This window comes from Euleptes europaea, chromosome 12, assembly GCF_029931775.1.
Source record: "Euleptes europaea isolate rEulEur1 chromosome 12, rEulEur1.hap1, whole genome shotgun sequence".
Lineage (NCBI taxonomy): Eukaryota > Metazoa > Chordata > Lepidosauria > Squamata > Sphaerodactylidae > Euleptes > Euleptes europaea.
Genome location: NC_079323.1, coordinates 68,459,617 through 68,484,904, shown reverse-complemented (window position 1 = coordinate 68,484,904; position 25,288 = coordinate 68,459,617). Strand labels below are relative to the sequence as shown.

The 25,288-nt window shown below is 47.2% G+C and overlaps 1 protein-coding gene across 1 annotated transcript in view; it reads right to left on the bottom strand.

Annotated features, from left to right (window-relative positions):
• LOC130484989 (amine oxidase [flavin-containing] B-like) overlaps positions 1-25,288 on the bottom strand; it is a 134,706-nt gene that overhangs the window by 23,737 nt on the left and 85,681 nt on the right. Inside the window, exons 5-7 of the mRNA XM_056858089.1 lie at positions 19,317-19,458; positions 18,007-18,156; positions 1,554-1,713 (exon numbers count right to left, since the gene is read on the bottom strand). Of these exons, the coding sequence (XP_056714067.1) occupies positions 1,554-1,713; positions 18,007-18,156; positions 19,317-19,458 (452 nt within the window). The remainder of the gene's footprint in view (positions 1-1,553; positions 1,714-18,006; positions 18,157-19,316; positions 19,459-25,288) is intronic.

The following is a 25,288-nucleotide window of genomic DNA, read 5'->3' as shown; positions in this document are numbered from 1 at the left end:
GTAACATATAAAATGATATCCATCTCATGTTTTCTAACTATACTTCTCAGGTGACTTTATTAGCAGAGGCACCAAAGGAATATTTATTACATTAAACATATGTAAAAATTGCAAAAAGCACATTTCTAAATATTGCAACACACACACACATGCACACATGCGCACACACACTTCTCTAGGGTTTTATAAGGAAGTCACTCTTTCTACCTGGGATCCCTTAATTAGAGATTACTGGGAATGAGCCTGGAAATTTACGCAACAAAGCAAAGAACTGAGAGATGTACCTGACACTAAGGCCATTTATGCTTAGTTATTAGCTGCGCGATCCCTGGAAACTGCCCTGGGTCTTCTTTTGAGTTCTTCATGGTTTTTCCATCTTTCAGGGTTCACTTCACAGCCACCCTGCACTTGTTCTGCGGTTTCACGAAACCATTTTATCACAAATTTAAATTCTGCCTCGATCCCAAAGCGAAGCTTACAGAGGCAATTTCTTTGAATAGTGCTTTAACTTTAACATGTTTTAACTTCTTGGGAACGTAGCGGGGTGTTTCTTCCCCACACACACACCTTACATGTGACCTTTCTGGTCAGTTTCAACTGCCAGAGTTCTTTAAAGTTTGCTGGCGCTAGACCCCAGCTTTGAGATTGCCAGAAACAAAATTTTGGGGAGGGGGGTCCTTCTTTGCTTTGGCTGTAAAATAGTGCTCCATGCCCCCCACCATTTCCAATTCATCCACCCATAGTGGGGTTTTTTTTTGTTAGCTATCACTCGCAAATAAAAAGGGTTTTGTGCCTTTAAGAGGACGTTTGTGGGGGGGGAGGGGGGATCTGCCCAACTGTGTTCACTCCTGATCTCAAAGTTTCTTTTTTAACTGAGCCCCGTAGTGCTTTAACAAACAAAGCAGAGAATCACACTCAGGACACATGCCTGTTAAATTTTTTTGTCTGCCATATTTATTTTACCAATATAACAATGAATCTATAAACAGAAATGAAGACAAGAGCAGCCAAGTGCTCCCTTCCCCCCCCCCATTCAGGTATTGAGGCGGTTAATTGAGGGGGGAGGAATGCTGTGACTTTCCCTTGGCTGCACACATGTCATTTTATTACCCTTTGTGAGTGCTCAAAAAGTTTTGGATTTTAGAGTCTTTTGGATTTTAGAGTCTTTTGGATATTGGATTTCTGGATACTTAATCTGTAGTAAAGAACATGCCAAAAGGAAAGAAAGCATGAGAAGAACTGAAAACAAATGAACATTTAAAGGTAGCACTTCACGGGCAGACCTGAGTTTCTGCCTGTCTGCTTGGTTCTTCCTACATATTAAGACACTAAAATGTGTTTGCTTGTAGTGACATGTCTTTGGATACCACATTAATGAGAAGCAGCAGTAGGACACTTCTGGACATGCACACAGCAAACTTTAGGGAAAACAGCTGAACGTCTTTTACATTCCTTTTAAAAGGCTGATATTGCTCCCAAAAATGGACAGATGAATTACTGTAAACTGAAGCACATTATCCTCACTCACTTGTACCTCCGTTCAAACAAAATACCTTTTTTTCTCCAGAATGATTCCTTGTAGTACACTATACATTTGATGACTGATCCCATAGGAACTCGATTAATCAACTGATTTCTCAGTGAAGGCAAAGGTGGATTAAAGTGAATCTTCAAACCAAGAGCTGGGGGGATGGCACTAATAACATACTGAGCCTTAAAAAGAAATACAAAAATTGAATCGATCTTCATCAGGCAATTAAAATGTTACAGTAGATCTCAAATCCTATTTTATAGAAAATGCATAATCCCTGTATCTAAGAAGATTAAAATTTCACTTGCATGAATGGCAATGCATTTCTCACTAAGCTATGGTCAAAGCTATCACTACCAAAACAACAAAAGTGTATGTTCACACTTTTCTAAATGGACAAAAAGCAAGCCATTGAAAAGGCTTTTATGATCAAAAGACCGCAAAACTTATCTGGGTTAAATTTCACCATGAAAAAAACATTCTTCAAATAACTGCACAGTTCCAGAAGATAGCCTCTTAATCTGTACCAAAGTGTTCATAAGAAGATAGCTTGCAGTGATTCAACTTAAGCTATTGTATAATACAACCCCATCCTTCAATAATAAATTGAAATGGAATCACACAGTCTTATACTGACATGAGCAGATGAGCATTAAGACTGTTCCTTGTTGCACAAGTCCTATTCCAGACAGCAGGACTCAGCCATTTCTAATTATAGATGGTGCAGAGAATTTCATCAGCAAAGGTAGTTGTTGGGGTGGCGCAGAAACACTGAATAGCTGCAGCCAATGACTGATAACAAAATAGGAGGATGTAGACTCAGTGTGAGGGTTCCCAACCTCCCTGTGCAAACTCCATAAAATCACTTGCTCAGACGGTCATGCAGAAACAAGGAACTTTATTGGAAGCTTCAGGTTAGTATAGGCCTTACACTGGTAAAGTTGCAAGTGCTCACAATTTCACAAAGACAGAATTATAACCCCTACAGGGAAGCAGATGTCAAATGTATGTTATGGGAATCTACGAGATAATTGTGCATGGTACAGGAACATCAAAGACCTCAGGAAGCTCGTTATTGCTATCTGCCTACCAAGGCCATAGCTGGTGGGAGGGAGTCGGAGAGAGCAAGGGAGGTGGACGTGGGAAGAGACATTCCAATCCGGGGCCTGCTAGACGCAGCGCCTGAACCAAGGAAAGGCAAAAGGCCTGGACTGCTTTTACGAGTCCAGGGGGGGGGGAACACACAAGGCAAAGGCGTACAGACCCTCACACTCAGGGGAAAGCAAGGTCATCAGCACACAAGTGCATAGCTGCTAATGAGCTAGTAGTCTTGCATTGCAGAGATTGCTAATGTTACCAACCCATGTGAGGTGCCGACTTCTGCCTCTAAAATGCCCTCAACATCAACTGGTGGGGGCACTGGACCATTTGTCTATCACAGCTCCTATCATTTACTACCACTGTACCACCTCACCAGTTACCACTACCACAAGAAAGTAAAGAGAACTAAGCTGCTACATAAACATTGCCTGTTTTTGCACACCCAATCTACTCCAAAAGCAAATTAAAATAGTAGCAAACACTCCCAAATGGGCACAGAACCACACATACAACCAGTAGTGCTCGAAATGTGTTGGAATGTACTATTTTCTGTCTTTTCAGACCACCTCCATACTTACAGCAGGAGACTAGGACATAAAGTTTGTTGTTCTCATTAGTTTGGTGGGTTGATGGGAGAACCATGCAGACTGAAGCACCCTGCTCACGTTAGCCATAAGTGTGAACTCTAGCCCTGTGGCAAACCATAAACAGATTCCAGCAGACAGCTAATCCACGAAAGCAGTTTTATTGGTTATCATCGACAGGTTTCAGACGCCATATTCAAAAGGACACTAGTAAGGGGCAAAGGCAAGGTACATGGCATATATGGAAAAGCAAAAGGAGATAACTGGAGTACTTGGTGATTCCCACAGTATGGGAATCTACGAAGACTAAACACGGGGCATGGACTGGCCTTGGACAGAATAGCAAAACAACACCTGGAAGCACAACCACAAACCATCCTCATGGCCTGCTCCTGATATTCTGCCCCTCCAAAGACCCCCCCCTCACCCTCCCACCGAGGGTTTGTGAGGGTAGGTGGCATGGAATTCCTGTACCAGGCGGGGGGGGGAGGAGACATCAGAGGCATGCACCCATTCATCTTGGGCAGGACCAAAATGTTTCCAGCGGGCCAAGTAATGAAGGGTACCGTAGCAAAGGCAAGAATCCAGTATCTTAGCCACTTCAAAATGTTCCCTCCCCCACCATTTCAGGCACTTCAGGTTGTGGCTCAGGATGCCATTTTTGGGAAGGAACAAACGGTTTTAAAAGACTGATATGGAACACAGGATGAATTCTCCGTAGAGACTTGGGCAAGGAAAGTTCTACAGTCACTGGATCAATAATCCGGGAAATAGGGAACGGACCCACATACTTGGTACTGAGTTTATCGCACGGGTGGGTGGATCGTAGGTTCCTGGTGGACAGATAGACGAGATCCCCCACTTTGCAATCTTTACCGGGGGAGCGATGTTTATCAGCCTGAGCCTTGTAATTGCGTTTGGCTCGCTCCAGGTTTTTGACCAGCCATGGCCAGGTTGTTTGTATGGAACGTACCCATTCAGCCACATTGGCTCCCTCCTCCTCCCCAGAAACATCAACATGACCAACAGGGCCAAACTCTTTACCATGGACAATCTGAAACGGGCTGAACCCAGTGGATTGGTGAACCACATTATTGTAAGCATATTTGGCAATAGGTCTACCCAATCATCTTGATGGTAATTAACATAACAGCCCAAATAACATTCCAAGACCGCATTCACCCGTTCAGTTTGACCATCTGTCTGGGGATGGAAGGCACTAGATAGTCCTTGTTCCACTCCGACCAGTTTGAGAAAAGCCTTCCAGAATTTGGCCACAAAATTTGAACCCCTGTCCATCACTATCTTGCACAGAAAGGAATGTAGACGGAAGACATGTGACACAAAGAGGCGGGCCAATTTCAGGGCAGAAGGGATACTTGCACAGGGCACAAGATGCACCTATTTTGAAAACAAATCAGTAATCACCCAAAGTACTGTCTTTCTCCCACTAGGGGGTAAATCCGTCATGAGGTCCATTGCAATTACTTCCCAAGGTTTAGAGGGGGTCTCTAAAGGTTGTAAAAGGCTGGGCGGTTTGCCCTGAGCTCGTTTGGCCGCTGCACATACGGGGCAGCTGCGAATGAAGGAGTCCACATCTGACCGCATGCCCGCCCACCAAAATTGTCTTCTTAGTAAATGCAATGTCTTGAGGAACCCGAAATGTCCGGCGGTCTTGGCACCATGAACCAAACCCAAAACCCAAACCAAAGCTTGGTGTAAGCCCTTGGCCCGAAGAATCCCCAAAAGCAACAACCCAGACAGGTGGTCCTAAGGCAAGTTGACTTTATTGGAAATCAAACGGGTTAACAGTGCTTGCAAATTAACTAAGCCAAGAATGGCTGGCTGGCGCAAATCAGTAATATATATTAGCATAGCTGATATGGCAGGTTGGCATAGTAACACAGTTTCCCACGGGAGAGGAATGCACAAGATAAAGTGTCCGTTAGAACAACAAAGCGAGGCAGCTGTGAGAAGCCGCGAGAAAGTCATAACACCTCAGAGGAGCCGAGGAGCCAAACAGGCCCGCTCCTGACACTTGGTGAAAATGTGTCCTTCCTTCAATTGTCCCAAGAGATCAGAAATGAGGGGGATGGGATAGGCATTTGTTTGAGTAACAGCACTGAGTTTCCGGAAGTCAATACACAAACGCAAATCTCCCGTTTTCTTACACACACAAAAGGCCGGTGCCGATCAGGGCGCGGTGGAGGGTCGGATGAAACTGCGAGCCAAGTTCTTGTCTAAGAACTCGCGGAGCACTCTCCGTTCTGTAGGGCTCATTGGGTAAATCTTACTCTTAGGCAGTTTTCCATCCCCCACCACCTCAATAGCACAATCCGTCTGGCGGTGGGGAGGTAAAACATCACACTCTTGGACATTTAATACATCCGCGAAGTCCTGACAGTCGGGTGGCAATTGGGTCGGACTGGAGGTGTCCAAGGCCAGGGCAGGAGTTGGTTTGATCACGGTCTTAACAGCCACTTCAAATCGGTGCAATTCACATAGCGGGCTATTGAACGTTAAGGTCCCAGCTTTCCAGTCTATGGTGGGACTGTGTCCTTTGAGCCAATTTGCTCCCAGCACCACAGCATATTGAACATTGGGCACAATAGTAAAGTTGATTTGTTCCCAATGGTGGCCAATTCCCATTGCCATTCCATTAGTGCGACGTTCGACTGCCCCCCCCTGAAATCACTGCCACCCATTTGGGCGAACTGGACAGGTGCAGGCAGAGGGGCTGACTTCACTTGGAGCGCCTTAAAGGTGGTTTTGTTTATTAACGAGCGGGCACAACCTGAGTCTATTAAGGCTTTAACTTGTAATTGAGGACATTTTCTATAATGTCGTAATATCACATCTACATATACAGTCTCTTCTACGTCACTCACCATGAAAGGAGCCTTGGGTTTCACAGGAACGCCTGCAGAGGTCTGCGGTATCGCTCCCTCTACCGCAGACACGGTCCGTTTTTTGGCTGTTTGCTGGGGGATTCCAAGTTAAGGGCTGGGAAATTCCAGTGGTCGCCCTCCTCTGAAGAAGCGGGGCTACTCTCCCCAGGGGTAGTAATCGTAATCCTGGACCCCGACGGGTCTGCTGGCAAAAGGTCCGTTGTCACTTCTCCGGCGTGCAGAGCTGGGGAGGCTTTTCATCTTGGAGCAATACTCTGCTCGGCTGTGGTGCCTCTCCCCCAAGGGCGTCCTCTCCTGCGGGGTGTCCCTTCTGGTTTGGAAATGGGACTCAGCAGACCCGGACGTGATGGGCAAGTGGCCGTGAAGTGACCCATGGCACCGCAAACGAGGCAGGCTCCTCTTTGAAATCGCAACGCTCGTTCCTGCGGCAGTGGAGCCGGCCTCTGCGGGGCCGGAGGAGCGGCGGGCTTGGGAGGGTTTCTCTGGGCTCCCCCCTTCCTGGCCTGCCGTCGGGCAAGGGAAATAAATTGGTGGTGGCTTTCCACTTCCTCTGCCAATAAAATCCACTCTTCCAAGGTGGCTGGGTCTCGCTGCATGTATGCCCAGTTTAGAATCTCAGGATGTAACACTGCTCTGAAGTAATGCACCCGGGTAGCTTCCGTCCAATCCACTATTTTATTAGCGAGTCTTTGGAATTCATCCGCAAACTCTAGGACTGAGGAGGATCCTTGATGGAGCTGTAGGAGGGCCGCTTTGGCCTTCTCCCCCTGAAACGGATCCTTGAAACGTCTTCTTAATGCTCGCATAAATTCATTAAGCGACCGTATGGATCGGGCCCGGGTATCAAACTGGAGGACCATCCATTCTGCAGCTTTTCCAGCCAAAAGTGAGGAAACGAATCTTACTCGGCTGTCTTCCGTGGGAAAGGTATGCCCTTGTTCTCTCATGTAACTGTCCACTTGGTGTAGAAAACAGGGCAAGGCGTCTGCGGAGCCATCAAATGTCACTCGCAAGCGAGGTTGCTTCCACTGCATGACCCGAACCACAGGGGGTGGTGCCAGCGGTTGCCCCGGTGGCGGCTGCCCCAGAGGCTGTTGCACCAGGGCCGGCTACCCTGGGGGCTGCTGTATCGGAGGCTGCTGACTGGGGGGTTGTTGGCCCGGGACTGGTGCCTGCACAGGAGCCACTTGAGCTTGCTGTAGGCGATCGTACTCACGCATCAACACGTCCATTTGGTCCTGCATATGGGTCATATGATCCAACAGTTCTCGGTTTTGAAAACACAAGGCATGGATCTCCTCCTCAGCCCCCCCCAGTCCGTTGGGCTTGGCTGACTCAGTAGTTCGTGTTCCAGTCGTCCTCCTCTACATACAAGTCCTCCTCATCAGAATATTCCTGTATATCAGGAGCAAAAGTGAGCCTGCGCGCCACTTCCTGGGGCAGACCAAGTTCCGGGGAGCCCAAAGATAATGGGGGCAACGACCAGTCCATTCCCCCGCTAACTTTAGATTGCGCTCCAGTTCCTGCCGCCGCCCGCGCCTGAGCGGCGGCTGCATCTCCCAACAGTTGCTCCTGCGCCCGCCTCTGGTTAGTGAGCGCTCGGTCCGCCTCGAGTTTGGAGACCGCGGCGGCCATCACAATTGGTTCGACCGCTTGTTCCAAGAGCATTAGGATCTCCTTGTGTTGGCCCAACAGCGGTTGGATCTGTTGAGCAAGATCCGCAGTGGAAGGACCAAACTCAGAGTTTAGTACCTTCTCGACATCAGCTGCCATTGCCATGGTTGTCGGTAAGTCCATGAGGGCCAGGACTGTCCGGGCAGAAATGCTCTGTGCTTCCCGGTGGCATAAGGTGGGTCATCGCGGACACGTAGATCAGCGTCCTGGGTCCTCCAGGGGGCCGTCGCTGCCAGGCGACGCCACTGATCAATCACCAGGCCAAGCAGCCATGTGGCCTCCGCGTCAGTTTGCAGCATCTCCTCCAAGACGGCATGCAGTAAGTCGGGGTCCTCGGGGAGCTCGTCCTGCGCCCCAAGCCGAGGAGACAAGTGTCCAGGCGAACCCTCCAGGGCTCCAGCCAAGGTGTAAGCACTTGGTCCATAGAAATCCAAAAAACCACACCAGGAGACTTAGTAGTCAAAAGAGTAGGTTTACTGGTAACAGAGGCAAGCAGAGCTTAGAAGTCCAAAGGCAGGAATGGAGGGGAAATGGCAAGCATTTGATTATATGGGAAACCAGAAAACCAGAAAAGCAGCAGCAATACAGTCTCAAGACATAACTCCAAACAGTCTAGAAACACCAAGGCTCCCACGGGCACCTACTAGCTTCAAAGGAAATAGGAATGCGAGCGGTTAGATAAACAGTCCTTGAACAAGAGTTTGTGAGAAAATGAAACCATCTCAGATACAGTGAGGAGGCCTGACACAAGGGCAATAAGGATGACTAGTGTCCTAATGTGAGCTCCAGCCCTGCGGCAAACCATAAACAGATTCCAGCAGACGGCTAATCCATGAAAGCAGTTTTACTGGTTATCATCGACAGGTTTCAGACGCCATATTCAAAAGGACACTAGTAAGGGGCAAAGGCAAGGTACATGGGATATATGGAAAAACAAAAGGAGATAACTGGTAACCTAGGCAACCACCCTCCCAGAGGCAGGAAGGAGTACTTGGCGATTCCCGCAGTATGGGAATCTATGAAGACTAAACACGGGGCATGTACTGGCCTTGGACAGAATAGCAAAACAACACCTGGAAGCACAACCACGAATCATCCTCATGGCCTGCTCCTGACAATAAGATATGGGTATCTTAGAATCCTTTGGAAATTTTAGAAGTGAGAAAGGAAACAATAAAACCCCTCTAACTTTTTGCTGTAATTAAAATTTATTTGCCTTTGAAAATCAAAGTCTTTGCCTTTGACAATCAAAACACTCTTGTACCTATCCTTTTTTTAAAGCCCACTGTGCTCATGACACCTTGACAAATGGTTTAGAACAGGTAATTAAGCACAGGTAGAGCCAGCGTGGTATAGTGGTCAAGAACTGGATTAGATTCCTCACTCCTTCACATGAGGCCTGCTGGGTGACCTTGAACCAATCAGGGGTGCAGACTTTCCAATTTCCTGGGGGGGGATGAGCAAGAGGCATTGCTGATATCACAGGGAGGGGCCAGTGACATCACAGGGAGGGGCCATGAGGGTTTAGGGAGGTGCTCTCAAGAAATTTAGGGGGGCTTCAACAAATTATCTTCATACAGCTGAAATACAACTTTAACCTTTAATTAACAATGCAAACTGTTCCTTTTTTTACATTTTAAAAATTAGAGTAAAATCAAATATTCTCCCTTGCAATATCCAAAAACGTGTCCCAAAGGAACTGTAGTCAGAGGCACCATCCAAGTCAGTTTTTTATTATTATTATTTATTTATTGGTACAGTCAATCAGACCAGCAAAAACTATACAACAATAAACCTCACCTGAACAATATAAAAAAGCATTTAAAAATAAGAAATATTTATATAAATTTTAAGAACACTTTACATAAAAGTGGATGGAGTAGAAAAAAGTGCAATAAGTGCCAATAACATCATTCTAGCAGAAGTCTACGAAACTTCATAGAGACAGCACAAAATTTGGCAACCTGAGTTGTCATCGGAGTGAGGTACTGTCATGCCTTTCTTTCGGTTTCGCCCGTACAAGCGGATACAGTCTGGCACAAAGGCTCTTGACATGAGTCAGGCCTCTGCCGGGAAGTTCTCACTCCCAGTGATTCCCCCCCCCCGTGTCCTTGACTGTTAACAAGCAACTGCTAACGAGCAAGTCCATGCCTATGTTTGATGTCTGCGTCGCCGCCCTGCCTTAGACGCCGTTATCAATTCTTTCCCAAAACACTGAACTGGGCACCTGCTTTGTAGTCATGGTTATAACTTTGCACTGTTCTCTAAGTAATCACTTGCAGCTTTGCCTCTGCGAGGGCCTAGCTGAACCTGTTGTTTCTAAATAAAGTTTACCTGCTTCTGACCTGACCATCTGAGCGAGTGGCTTTTTTGGAATAGCCCAGGGTGGCTGGAGAGCCTCACATTAAGCTGCAAGTCCTTTGCTTCATTCTCTGCTCCTATTCAACGTTTGGATAGCTATGGCAGGAGATGGATATGACAAGAAGGACAATGACAAGACTGTGCCAGTGGGGCCCGATCCTGACTCCAAGGGGGAGAAGCCGGCGGATAAAACACCCAGCGGGGCCGGTTCTGGATCTGGCTTGGGCGCAAAGTCAAAGACGACCCGGGTGAGTGCCTGGTTGGAGTCCCCTCGACACTGGGCAGTGTCGGGGGTGGACACACGGGCTCGGAGACCTGGATTCTTGGGTGCTGGGCTCCAGGAGGACCCGGCCCGAAAAGAAGCGGTGTGGCAGCACCAGATGGAAGAGGAACGTCAGCAGTGGCATTTGGAGTGGCAGGAGATGGCTGACCGGATGGATGCCATGCAGGCTGCAATGATTGACATGGCCCGCGAGTTGGATGACTTGCGGCAGAACCCACCACAGCCTGCAGCGCCCGTAGGCGTCAGACAGCCCATGGCGCCTGCTCTGCCAGATCGTCCCGTTCCGCCGGTGCGGCGGGACTTGAAGATCACCTTTGGTGGGTCAAGTGATCTGTTGTCGTATTTTCTGATCGAAGTGAATGTTTTTATGAGGGAGCAAGCTGGGACTTTCGTCTCGGATGAAAGCCGCATACAGTATGTCACCTCATTGCTACAGGGAGAGGCGGCAGCTTGGATGGTACAGCAGTATGAATTGCGCTCCCATGTGCTGCGAAGTCTCGATGACTTCATGATAGCCCTTCGGAACCGGTTCGAAGATCCGCACCGGGGTGAGCGGGCCAAGACCGCTTTGCTGCAGCTGTGCCAAGGGACTAAATCAGTGGTGCAGTACGCCAGCGAATTTCAGCTGCTTTCGAGTAAGATCCTGGATTGGAGTGAAGCCACCCGGGTTCAATATTTTTGTGAAGGACTTAATCCCGACCTGCAACATTGGGCTTTTATGCAAGGAAACCCTCCGGACGTGGAGGGCTGGGTCCGGCATGCAGCCAACATCGAAAACCGAAGGCAGTTATTGCACCCATCCAAGCAGAGGACGGGGCGAGAGGCTAAACCCCGTGGAGACAGGCCGGGCGCCCCAAAGGACTCTCGCTTCCCCTTGGGGGGGGGCAGTCGGTAGCTGAACGCCGGAAACGTTTCGAGAGCGGGTCCTGTCTCATTTGCGGTGGTATGGGACACTTCGCCTCTCAATGCCCATCCCGTGCCGGGAAGCCGAGCCCGTCTCAGCCTGCAGCAAGCGAACTGGACAGAGCGCGCTCCGAGGGACAGTCTCGTTGCCAAAGCAGCGCACCAGGGAGACGGAGTACCCCCTCGGCCCTGCAAGTGCAGCCCGACCAGGGACAGTCGACAGCTACTAGCCCATCGGGGCTGCGGAATACAAACAACACCTTGGGCTCATTGGAGCCTCGGATTACAAATTCTGACTCTCCCTCCTCTAGTGACGAGGAGGAGTGGGTCCCGCCGGCAAAAAACGCCATCGGTGTGCTGTAAAGGGGGCTCCTCAGCAGACCGCTCCAGACCTTGAGCAGGGAGCTCCGATCATGGTAAGCGACCAGGAGGACAATGTATATGTGAAGGTTTCCCTTACTTTGCCCAGAGGGGGACCTCTAGTACGTGTAGCGGCCCTAGTTGACTCGGGCTGTGCACGCACCCTAATAAGTGAGGAGACCGCTCAAGAACTATGAGTTAAACGGGTTAGGTTACCCGAACCCATACAGTTTGCCCAGATGGATGGTAGTGACTTTAAGGGGGGACCAGTCACTCATCGTACGGCCAGGGTGGTACTGGGCATGGGAGAACATTGGGAACAACTCTATTTTACCATTGCCCCCATTAAGGCCCCTGTCGTTTTGGGGATGAACTGGCTACTGAGACATAATCTGGCGATAGATTGGGTTGAATGGACTCTCACTTTCCCGGGCTCCCTGTGTAACCGACACAGGCGAGAGTGGGCACTCAGAGATCAGGCGGCCGCTTTGACGGAGTTGCCGTCAGTCAAGACTCTGGCACCCCAACTCCCCAAGGAGTATACCCAGTTTGCAGACGTGTTTGATGTCCGGGAATGTGACGATTTACCCCCCCCCCCGGGATACTGACTGTGCGATTGAAGTGGTGGGAGACGGTAAACTTTCAAAAGGGAAAATTTACCCAATTAGTCCCAAGGAAAAGACAGTGTTACGAGACTATCTGGATGCCAATTTAGCACGGGGGTTCATCCGCCCCTCGAAGGAACCGTATTCGGCACCCGCCTTCTTCGTAAAGAAGAAAACGGGGGACTTGAGACTCTGTATTGACTTCCATAGACTGAATGCGGTCACTCAGTCTAATGCTAACCCCCTTTCTCTCATTCCAGACCTGCTCGCACATTTGAAGGAGGGCCGGATTTTCACTAAATTGGACTTAGTGGAGACTTATCATCGCATCAGAATAAGATAAGGGGATGAACCTAAAACAGCCTTCTCTTGTTGCTTTGGAATGTTTGAGTATTTGGTGATGCCATTCGGATTAACGGGGGCTCCGAGTGTGTTCATGCAAATGATTAATGAGGTCTTACATGATTTGTTGTTCCGTGGAGTTATTGTTTATCTGGATGATATCCTTATTTACACCAAAACGATGGAGGAACACGTACGTTTAGTGCAAGAGGTGTTGAAACGATAGCGCCCATAAACTGTATGCCAAGGTTTCTCAATGTGACTTTCATCAGCCTTCCATTACCTTTTTGGGGTATGTGGTGTCCCATCAAGGTTTGAAAATGGACCCTGAGAAGGTTCGTGCAGTGGTTGAGTGGGACGCCCCCACTACGCGCAAACAGTTACAGCAATTTCTCGGGTTTGCTCATTTCTATCGGAACTTCATCCCAAACTTCGCTCAGGTAGCTCTGCCCCTTACCTCGCTTTTGCGCACAAAAGGGAAAGGAGTGGCAGCTACTTTGCCGACCGCCAAACTACTGTGGACTCCAGAATGTCAGCAAGCGTTTGATACACTCAAACGGTTGTTTACGTCCGAACCCGTTTTGGTGCACCCCGATTGCGAGAAGCCTTTTGTGGTACAGGTAGATGCCTCTGACGTTGCCATCGGGGGTGCCCTTTTGGAAAGAGATGAAAGTGGTCAGCTGAGGCCGTGCGCTTATTTCTCCAAAAAGTTCTCCCAAGCAGAAATCAATTGGGCCATCTGGGAGAAGGAAGCGGCGGCCGTAAAACATGCTCTCACCATCTGGAGGCATTTTCTGGAAGGGGTTGAGGTCCCCTTTGAGGTCTGGAGCGATCACAAAAATTTGGAAGCCTTGAAAGGGGCTAGAAAATTGTCAGCCAAGCAAGTTCGTTGGGCGCAGTTCTTTGCTAAGTTTCGGTTCATCCTTAAACATGTACCAGGGAAGGACAATACATTGGCAGATGCCTTGTCTCGGGTCCCCCAATACCGCAATGACTTTGACCGGCCGATTGAGTCGGTTTACCCGAGAGCAGCTAGGGGAAACTCTCGGACTGGCAGTGACTACTCGAGCTCAAGCTCGAGCTAAGGACTCTACCCCCCACTGTGGAGTCCCAGAAACTTTTCAAATAAAACTAAGCCGCTCAACAGGAGGAGGGGAACCAAACCCTCCCTCAAGCCCTTACCCGTCAAGGGACTTTATGGTTTCATGGGGGCAAGCTGTATGTACCTGAAAAACTTCGGAGGGAGGTGTTGGAGATGGTTCATGGAGCCAAAACTGCGGGGCACTTTGAGTTTGTCAAGTCTTTGATTGCTGCAAAGCCAGTCTTGGTGGCCAGGTATGAGGGCCGATGTGGATTTGTTTGTGCGCAGTTGCCCCACCTGCGCCACTGCAAAAAAACGTATGGGAAAGCCACCAGGACTTCTAAAGCCTCTAGAAACCCCAACTGTTCCCTGGGAGGTAGTGGCCATGGACTTTATTACTGACCTGCCTCCCAGCCAGGGTAAGACTGTGTTGTGGGTAATAAATGATTTGTTTTCCAAACAGGTTCATTTTGTTCCCTGTTCTGGGTTGCCTTCTGCCCAGAAGTTGGCCCACCTGTTCGTTACACACGTGGTTAAACATCATTCAATTCCACGGAAGGTCCTCTCCGACAGAGGACCCCAGTTCGTTGCCAAGTTTTGGAAAGCGTTTCTTAAAGTGTTGGGGGTGGAGGAGCAGGGATTGTCCTCCGCCTATCATCCTCAAACTGATGGACAAACGGAACGCATTAATGCTGTGGTGGAGTGTTATTTGCGATGTTATGTGAATTACCACCAAGATGATTGGGTGGATCTTTTACCCTTTTCTGAATATGCATACAATAATGCTCCTCATTCTTCCACAGGGTTCAGTCCCTTCCAAGTTGTGTATGGGAGGGAGTTTGGGCCGTTAGGTACAACCGCTCTCACCCCTGAGATTGAGGGGGTGAATGAAGTACAAGACTGGGTGCAAGTGGTACAGACCACTTGGCCCTGGCTTCAGAAAAATCTAGAGAGCAAAACGTAAATATAAGGAACAAGCTGACAAACACCGTTCCCCTGGGTGGGAATTGAAGGTGGGAGATCTAGTGTACTTTTCCACTAAAAACCTGCGATCGTTACGTCCTTGCAAGAAACTCAGTGACAAGTATGTAGGTCCTTACCCCATCACCCGAGTAATCAATGAAGTCACTGTGGAGTTGGAGCTTCCTAAAACGCTCAGAGGGGTGCATCCAGTGTTCCATATTAGTCTGCTCAAACTAATTAGTCTGTGAGGTGATCGGGCGACGTGGGATGCGTTGGGATTCCTTTTCGCAAGTGATAAGAACGTCCATTGCCCGTTTCGGAGCTCTGGCTGCCATAGTGGTTCAGCTGGGGGAGAACGACCTGCTGGCTCAGAACGGAATGGACTTGTGCTCTAGGATGTTAAGAGACTTTGGGACTTTGCATGAAGAGGTGCCGGACACCCGGCTGTTTTGGTCAGAACTGTTGCAACGGCGGGTGTGGCATGGCGCGAAGGAGCCGGCCCGAGTGGATTTTGCCAGATGGAAGTTGTCCCGTGCAGTGGGCCATTTCATTGAGTCACTTGGGGGCATCGTGATTCCCCACACAGAGATCTCATTCCGGTTACCAGAGCTGTATCGCCCTGATGGTGTGCACTTGTCGGACTGGGGTCACGATTTGTGGCTGCATGCTGTTCGGGGCTCGCTACTTTGTTGGTCACAGCAGTAGAAGCATTGGCGGGAGCAGGGCGGATGCCCTGCTCTTTGGCGGGTTTTTGCATGGGGTCTGATCCAAGAAGGGAAGATGGGTGTTTCCTTCCTGTTTGTGGGGACCCCCATAAGGGGTCTTGGGATGGAGCTCAACAGCGTTGCCCGGCTCGGGGACCTGTTTGGGAGCTACAATCCCAGGTGGCGCTGGCTCTACACAGAGATGTGCGTCCGGTGGGACCACCTAAGCGCTACTCCGGTGTGGTACCCCCACGGGTGTTGGGGGAGCGTTTATCGATCGGTTCGATACTATCGGGTTACAGGGTGGTGACCCGATATCTTGGATCCGCCCCCATGATTTTCCGTCAACGCTCCATTCTGGTTTGATCAATAAAACTGTGGCCATTTTTATTTCCCAAAGAATACAGTGTATGTGTGTTTATTTTATTTTCTTACTCCCCTCCTTCCTTGGAGCCACTTGCCCGTGGGTCCACAAAGATCAAAGCGACAGAGTACATCTGTCAAAACAGAAAAGAGAGTTTAACAGTGGTGGATTCAATTTCATTAAAAAAAAATCCTCCACAAACATATCCTCTGTAGCAAAGCGGAAGCAAAATGAAACCTGTTCTTGTGTGGTGATATCTGTGGTCTCATCAACAATTACATTGTATTAAACAGCTGCTTTAATCCCTCTCACTAGTGTACATAGAACATTGTGAGCCATGATCTCAAGCATTTCATTCACAATGGTAGGTGAAATCCATTTGTAGTTTGTATGATTCAACCATGATTTCAGCTGTGGAACATCTGTAGCAGGTAGCAGCAAGAGCTGTTTCAGGTTTGACTCTTCCTCATCATGGCTGCATATTGCAATGCCCTGACAGGCAAAGTACCTTACTGAGGCTAAAATGGTCAGCAGTGCCTTTCTAGCATCTCGCATTTGCTTCTGCTGGCCTTCTGAAAACTTGCTCTGTACATTTACTCCTGCTTTAACAGAGGCCATAGCTTGGACAGCTGCACGGTGCAAGTTAGAATTCTGATGGGTCTGAAATCTAAACAGTGACTTCTTCCAGTCTGAGAAGCCAGTTTGAACAAAAGTTTCATGTGCATCCTTGTCTCTTGATGTGTTTGGAAGAGGAACATTCATGTCATTTGCTGCTAAGCGACGGATGTCACAATATGCTTTTTCCATTGCCACATCATGAGAGCCATTCATAGGTTCTTTTTGAAGCATCTTGGTACTGTCGGCCTGGCTTTTGCTTCACATTAGAAGCTCTCTTCTCAGAGAAGGGAAGTATCACAACCCAGCATTGTTTGTAGGTCATTAATAATAATAATACGTTAGACTGGTTTGAGTTTTGAGCTGTATGTGACCACCAGAGGTGTTCTATTGTCATTTTCTTTGGGTTTGTCTTGTAGCAAAGTGTGCCTGGGTATCATTCTGGAATTTCCAATCATCTTTTTTGCCATATCAGCAGGATATTGTAGTTGCAAAAATGCTCACTGTAGCTCCTTCAAGTGAGTATCTCTGACTGAGGGGTTGGAACAGATGCGACTATAGCATAGGGCTTGACAATGGACTGTTTGATATGGTTGGGGTGGTACCTGGAGGCATGTAGATACATTTGCTGACCAGTATAATGTGGTGTTTGCGCGTCCCTCGTATATCTGTACTGTGGTGTCCAGGAAGCTTATTTCTTGTTCAAAGAAATTCATAGTTAGATTGATGGTTGGGTGGAAGTTGTTGAAAGCCTGGTGAAATCTTTTGAGGGCTTTTTTGCCATGAGTCCAGACAAAGAAAATGTCATCAATGAATCTCAAGTAAAGGAGAGGTGCCAATGGGCAGGAGTTCAGAAAATGCTGTTCGGACCGCCATGAAAATGTTGGCATACTGTGGAGACATGCGGGTACCCACGGCTGTGCCACTGATTTGAAGGTATAACTCCTCACCACACCTGAAGTAGTTGTGGGTGAGAACAAACCTGCAGGGTTCAGTGGCAAGATCCTTTGTTTGGGCCATAGGAACAGGTCTTTTAACGCAATGTATAAATTCTTAGTAAAGTCACAAATACATACTAGCAAACAGGAACAAAGCCCCAAAGAATAATGGAAATTGTAATATGATACAATAGGAATGTAGGACAGGACTGTGCTTCAGCTACCATTGTTACTGAGCCACTCATGTGGGCACTGGTTGCCTGGGGGGGTTAACCCCCCTGGCCAAATTCGGGGGGGGGGCTCGAGCTCCTCAGCTTCCCCCATAGTTAATGCCTATGGAGCCAGTCAAAGTTCTCTCAGAACTCTCTCAGCCCACATGGAGGCAGGCAATGGCAAACCATGTCTGAACAATTCTTGCCTTTAAAACTCTACGGGGTCACCATAAGTCAACTGTGACTTGACGGCACTTTCTACCACCACCAATAGGAACAGGAGCAAATAAATCACTGGAAATAATTTAACAGTAAATAAAAAAGCATAAAAAGTATGTATTTTTGATGGTTTCAGTACATTTTAAGGGTTTTGGAGGGTGGGTGGGAAACAAAATATACATTTATCTTTTGTATTAATTTCCCCATACTTGGCAAATACAATCTTTCCAGATGTTAGGATTCTAACTATAAGTCACCTCATACGTTTTGTGGTCTAGTGTCTCCACTATGACACTTTCACCTGTCTGATCGATGCTGATTACAGGCTTCTCTAGTTTAACATTGTCTCCAAGGTATTCCATAATTTTTTCACTAATTTGACCAGAACCTCCAACAAATTTCCGCTCCTGGAAGATGGATAGAGAAAAAAACATGGTACTACAGGCAAATTTGGCAAGGTAAAATAATATCCATATGAACTACAAAGTAATCTACTTTTTAATTTTTTTAACTACCCATAGGTATAGTATTGTGAAAACACTTCTGCATACTATAAAGTTCCTTTTGCATATTGTTTGAGAGCTCCAAGGGTGCGCACATGCGATATATGCACAAGGCCCCAGATTCCATCTCAGGTATTAAAGAAAGGAGGTGAGTAGAGCTGTTGAAAAAAAAAAATTCGGTACAGTCCGGCTTTGGCAAAATTCGGCTCTTTTAAATTCGGGCCGTGCCAACGTCCGAACTGCCCCGCTTCGGATCCCCGAAATTTGGGCGAGATCTGGAGTTCAGGGGAAAATTCGGCCCGCCCGCAGGCCTTCAGGGGGCTTCCCTGAAGGTGAGCGGGGGGCCCTTTAAACAGATCTGCAGGTGGAACAGATCTGTGTCTCCTGGCCGGGAGGCGCAGATCTGTTTAAAGGGCCCCCCGTGCACCTTCAGGGAAGCCCCGTGAAGGCGTGCGGGGGGGGAGCCGAACCCCAAATTTGCCGAATTTATTCACCGAACCCCAATCCTGCTGCTGGAGGAGAGGAGACTCCAGGAATCAGATTTGGGAGGTATTCTGGACTGCCTTGTGAGTAGTGAGTTCTGGAAGTCATGGCAGTAGTCCTCACACCCATAGCAACGCTGCACTGGTTCCAACCCCTGAGATTCTTGAGAGCTGCTGACAGTGAGAACAAATAATTCCAACAAACTAAAGCCACTTCACATGGTCAAATCTTATTTTGCTGTGTAGTCTGTCAACTATAATCCATCACAATAGATTTCTGCTATAACTGATATTCCAGGTCATTGACTCCTTAGATGTCAGAACAGCTTTAGGCTGTATGTAGAGAAATCATATGTGGTTTTCCTGCTCTTCTCCCATTTCTGTGCTATTGTATGGCATGGTACAGCAACAGTGGAGATGTTGCCTACTGCTTGTGCCTCCACATAGAGTTAAGATTAATTAAATTACTCTCATCTGCTAAAAAACAAACAAACCTCACAACACATTAAACTACCAAAAATCTACACCATGTTTCCTCAGAACTGAGAAACTACTGACTTGGATAGGTATAGCTTACTATACCTGGCCTCCATTGGTAGTTGAAAATATTCTGGTTGTCCCTCCGCACTGCTTAACATACCACAGGAACCAGAGAGCAGACACCTCATGTGGTTCAGAAGTAACATCCACATTCACAAACAGAGTAGCAAACCGCTTGGCAGCACTGCAAGCAAAAGTAAATTAAAGGCATGACATTGTTTTTCTTAGACCAAAGAATCCCTCTTGGAAGATACCAAAGCATCTGAAAAAATTGAAATGCTGCAATACTCCCTACTATGTATTTAAGCTTCTCTGAACTCTCCCTTGTTCTGAACTGAATAGACCAAATGCCATGTTCCATTTTCCCCTGCAGTGTACCTAGCTAAAGACAATTCTGGAATAGGGAGGGAACAGGAATAACAAGATTTAACAGAAACTTCCCTTAGAATCACGTGCCCTTAGATGTGCCCTGCAAAGTTCTTTTTCAAATTAAATCCTGCATCCAAGAGGAGACTTTCATAGAAGGGGGTGGAGTTCTGTAAACAGATGAAGGTGGAGGGGAGTGAACTAGAAAAGGATTAAAATGATGAGAGGAAATAAGAAAACAAGAGGATGTGAACAGAGGGACCAGGGCTAGAGCTGACGACAGACAAAAAAAAGTCCTGTCCCCTTAAATAGATGCTTAATATGTGGAAACAGGCACCTGAAGCTTTTCATTACATGGAGGTCAATAACAATAATATCCCACTAAGTTATTGTCTTTTTGGAGTTCTTTAAGCAGGTTAACAAGCATGTGCCTAAGAGCTATCTAGTAGACATCATATATTTGAAATTTCAAAAGGCTTTTGACAAGGTACTCACCAAAGACTCCTGAATAAGCTTAGCAGTCATGGAATAAGGGGATGGGTCCTCTCATGGATTAAAAGTTGGTTAAATGGCAGGAAACAGAGAACAGGAATAAATTGACAGTTCTCACAATGGAGGGAAGTGAGTAGTGGAGTCCCACAAGGGACTGGTCCTTATTAATTTGTTCATAAATGATTTTGAATTGGGGCTGAGCGTTGTAGTAGCCAAGTTTTCAGATGATACCAAATTATTCAAGATGGTGAAAACCAAGATGAACCGAGAAGAACTACAGGAGGATCTATCTAAATTGGGTGAGTGGGCAACCATGTGGCAAATGAAATTCAACATGGGTAAGGTAATGTGACACATATTGGTACAAAAGAATCCTAATTTTAATTATACATTGATAGGGTTTGAACTGGCTGAGACTGAGATTGAAAAGATCTTGAGCAGGGGTCCTCAAACTACGGCCCGCGGGCCGGATCCGGCCCGTCAGGGTCCTGAACCCGGCCCCTTTAAAAAATTGCAGCCGCAAGGTAATGCTGGGAGGAAGCTGCGTGTCACTCTAGCCCTTCCCCTCTCTATGGTGAGCCTCCCTTTCCGCCCCTCACCTTTCTGCCTATCGCAACATTTACAGGTGCCCGGCTGTAAAGCAGGGGGGCGTGGCTGGCGGGAAAAGCACGAGCCGCCAAGTCTGGGAAGGGGAGGGCGCGCGGCAGCGGTGGGCGGGATGGGGCTGCTGGAGCAGTGCCGCGAGGCTTTCGGCGCCGGAGACTTGTACCAGGTGCTGGGCATGCCGCGCGGCGCTTCGGCCGAGGAGATCTGCCGCGGCTACAAGGCCTCCCTGCGGGTGCACCCAGACCGCACCGACCTGGAGGACAAGGCGAAAGCCACCCGGCACTTCCAAGTAAGGGAGTGGCGGGGAGCCGCCCGCCCATCCCCGCTCAAGCCTGGCTTGGGTGGAAGGGAGTGGGGCTGGGCGGCCTCTCCCCCCGCCTCCTCCTCTTTCCCTAGCTGGCTGCGACAGGCAGAAATGTGACAGGTGACGCTTCCCCTTGCCGTGGAGGATGAAGACGCATAAAGCAGACTTTCACACCACGCATAGTTAAACTGTGGGACTCCCTGCCCCAGGATGTGGTGAGGGCTGCCAACTTGGAAGGCTTTAAGAGGGGAGTGGACATGTTCATGGAAGAGAGGGCTGTTCATGGCTATTAGTAAAAACGGATGCGAGTCATGATGCATACCTGTTCTCCCCAGGATCAAAGGAGCAGGCCTTTTATATTAGGTGCTGTGGAACTCAGGCAGGATAATGCTGCTGCAGTCATCTTGTTTGTGGGCTTCCACAAACAAGACATAAGACGAATTCCAATACAGTTGTTTGTGTTGGCCTGGTTGGCCACTGTGTGAATGGACTGGTGGACTTGATGGACCTTGGTCTGATCCAGCATGGCCTTTCTTACGTTAATTGTTTTACGAACTTTTTTGGGATTAAATGGTACCCTTCCTTCAAGGAGCTTAGAAGAACATTCTTAGAATCAGTGTGAATAGGAATTTGTTCATATTTTTTTCAAACTATAGTCCGGCCCCAACAGTGTTTGAGGGACAGTGAACTGGCCCCCTGTTTAAAAAGTTTGAGGACCCCTGATCTTGAGGGTCATCGTAGATAGCTCAATGTAAGCGTCAACCTAGTGTGCAGCAGAAGTGAAAAAGGCAAACCCCACAGTAAGAACTATTAGGAAAGGGATTGAAAACAAATTGGCCAACGTTGTAAAGACCTTGTATAAAGCTATGGTGCAGCCTCATTTGGAACACTGTGTGTAGGTCTGGTCTCAAAAAGGACATTGCGGGAAAAGAGGGCAACCATGATAATTAGGAGGTTGGGATACCTTACCTGGGATGAAATACTAGAACTTGGGGGCATCCAATGAAATTTTTGGGAAATATGGTCAGAACAGACAAAAAGAAATACTTCTTTATTCAGCAAGTAATTAAACTGTGCAATTCATTGCCAGGGGAGGTAGCGATGGGCATGAGCATAGACAGCTTTAAGAGAGAGTTAGACAGGTTCATGGAGGAGAGGGCCATCAATGGCTACCAACCATGGTAACTGAATATCAATGCAGGGTGGCAGCAGCTACGGAGTGGCTTGGCCTGCTTGTAGGGTTGCCAGGTCCCTCTTTACCACCAGTGGGAGATTTTTGGGGCAGAGCCTGAAGAGGGCAGGGTTTGGGGAGGGGAGGGACTTTAATGCGATAGAGTCCAATTGCCAAAGCAGCTATTTTCTCCAGGTGAACTGATCTCTATCAGCTGGAGGTCAGTTGTAATAGCACTTATTTCACCATTTAGAATATAAGTTTTCATAGAAATTCTCGAGCTTGGTATTATTCTTTTATACAACTTGTCTAATTAGTACCAGTGCATCTTTGATCTAGTACCTGGAGGTTGGCAACCCTACCTGCTTGCCCTCCAGGACAACTGGTTGGCTGCAATATGAAACAGGATGCTGGACTAGATGGACCACTGGTCTGATCTAGAAGGCTCTTTTTATGGTCTTATATTCTAATCTTCTGCTAAAGGAACAGGACATTCTTTTCCTCTAGGGTGTTGGTGACCCTAGCCTGGGCTAAGAATGATGTATAAAACAGCAATCAAAAATGTAGAGGAAAATAAAGCACAGCGAAATAAAGAAGGGGGGAGATCTATGTGGAAAAAGGAAGGTCCTACACATAACACTTCCACATATATTTTCAACACACATACAAGAGAGGAGTATAAACCTACTTCCTGCCCAGCATTGCTATGTCTCCCACTGTAGCCTCCCAGCAACCTAGTTTGTTGCTCACCAGTACCTGAAGAGCTGGTGAGAGGAAATGGGGAAGCATGTCAGCATTGTACCAACATGCTGACATTACTTCCGGTGATAACCGTAAGTGACATCATGGGACACTCTAGGACTCTCTAGGATTGGGGGGGGGACCTCTATTATTTTACCTTCAGTGGAAGTGATGTCATCACACCAGTCCCTATTCCTTAAATACATCCAGGGGTTGCCAGCTGTTGTAGAGTTGCCAACTCCAGGCTGAGAAATTCTTGGAGATTTGGGGGTAGAAACAGTGATGGCAGGGTTTAGGAAGAGAAGGGACTTCAGTGAAATATGCCATCAAGCCCACTTTTGTGGAATTGAACTCTAGAGGGAGATGTAATGCATTCTATCAACCGATCAAAGCTTACTGAATGTTTCTCTTGTTTTCCTCTTGTCTCTTGATGTGCTTCCTCTCTGCCTGTAAGTAAGTACTTATATCTTGAAGGTCTCTCTGCTGTTGGAAGGCCTACAGTTTGTTAATGCTTCACTGCAAATACTGATCAACTCTGCTAAAGTTTATAAATCTCATGATTCACAGCTAAAGACTCCTAGTTCAGTTATTAATTTCCTGCCAAATATTCTGATGTTAGTATTTATTTGTCATCTAGTAAATAACTTTGATATTGGGGCAGGCTAATTAAGAAAGAATGTAAAGTTGTACAAAGGGCCAAGAAAAAAAAAACTAAAACAAAAAGGAAATGCTATTCATGCAATTTCAAATTGTTCTTGGTTTAGTTCTTTACAGAAATCAACATCTTCCACTTGTTCAAAGCTGAAAGAGCACACAATGCTTAAAGCTGGATCTGTTCTTTAGGAACTCTGTCTTTTGATCTCTTGTCATGCATCTTTATGACAGCTGAGTTATATTTCCAAGTGGTCAAATGCTGAGACAGCAAACCTGCAATGTTATGAATTATTGACTATATGTTTTTGACATTTATGACAAAGCAGCTGTTCATCATGTTCTTGACCTGTCCTGCACACGCAAATAAATAAATGATAAAAATAACCCAAGAATTGTCTAGGTGATTTCCCCCCTACTATTTGCTAAGTTTTGAAATTTATTAGACATTCAACAAAGCCACATTTCTCTGAAAGGGCATCTTGGCCATCTTCTGGGCATGGAGTAGGGGTCACTGGGGCTGTGGGGGGGTAGTTGTGCAGGGGGTTGGACTAGATGACCCTGGTGGCCACTTCCCACTCTATGATTCTATGAAAGACATCCATGTCTGGAAGCAGCAGCTGAACTATTTCTCTAGCCTTTTTAGTATTTTTCCTGAGGAGGCAGGTGATCAAGGGATGCTCCAAAACTATCATTTTGGCTACCAGTAGGATCAGAATATAAATGTATTAAAAAACAAAGAAGCAGTGTGTATGCATCCTGGAACTACCCCAGTAGTTTCCAGCCATAGGCATGCACTGTCAAAGCCCCTCCTAAGTTTCTCCCTGTCTGGAAACTGGCTTGTTGAATGGTGTAGAGAGGTATCCCCCCAGATGGAAGCCATGGAAGTCCCACTGAAAGCATGGTGTACCCTTGTGTTGTTTTGAAATGTACCCTAAATAAATAATTTCTCTCCGATCAACCCAGAATGTACAGTTTACTTGCCATACTAGACTGTATGAATTCTGACCCTAGGAAGATTTTACTTTCTTCCTTTACATAAATGTAATTCCTGTAGGGAAGCAGATGACTCTTTTTCACATACTGTTGCCCTGAATGATATACTGCTTGAAATATGTACAGTTTATAAGAAATCATCTAATATACACAGTTTTGTGACACAATTCTTTTGCTGCATTTCAGCTTGCCAAACCCAACATTTTGTCTAATACGCCATGCACTTGCAACCACACAGACTAACGTTCCAGCTTGCTATTTCACACAAAGGAAAATTTGCTCTATTTGTCAGTGGAAGAATAATGAGAATGACCATCTCTGTACACAAATTATTTCATTGTGGCTGCTAATTCTAACCACAGTTAGTTTGATGTCTCACTCTGAGGGCCAAACTAGACATAGTATTTACCAGCAGCTGCTGATAACTAATTTCCCAAGCACCACAGGGACCCAATTCGGATCAGGGCTGTGGCAGAAGGGGGGGGGGGGCTTAAGCCTTGCCTCCCGTGCTGTTTCTCTGAATTGAAACACTCTGGAGGTATCATTTGCCCCACTGGGGGAGGGCTTACATACAGCCTATCAGTGCACATGCGGCTCTCCAATAGAGCAAATAAGGCCCTTCCCCCAGGTGTCATCTCAAGTTTGGCCCTCGGGGTAATGGAAATGACTCCTTTGCAAGAAGTTTAG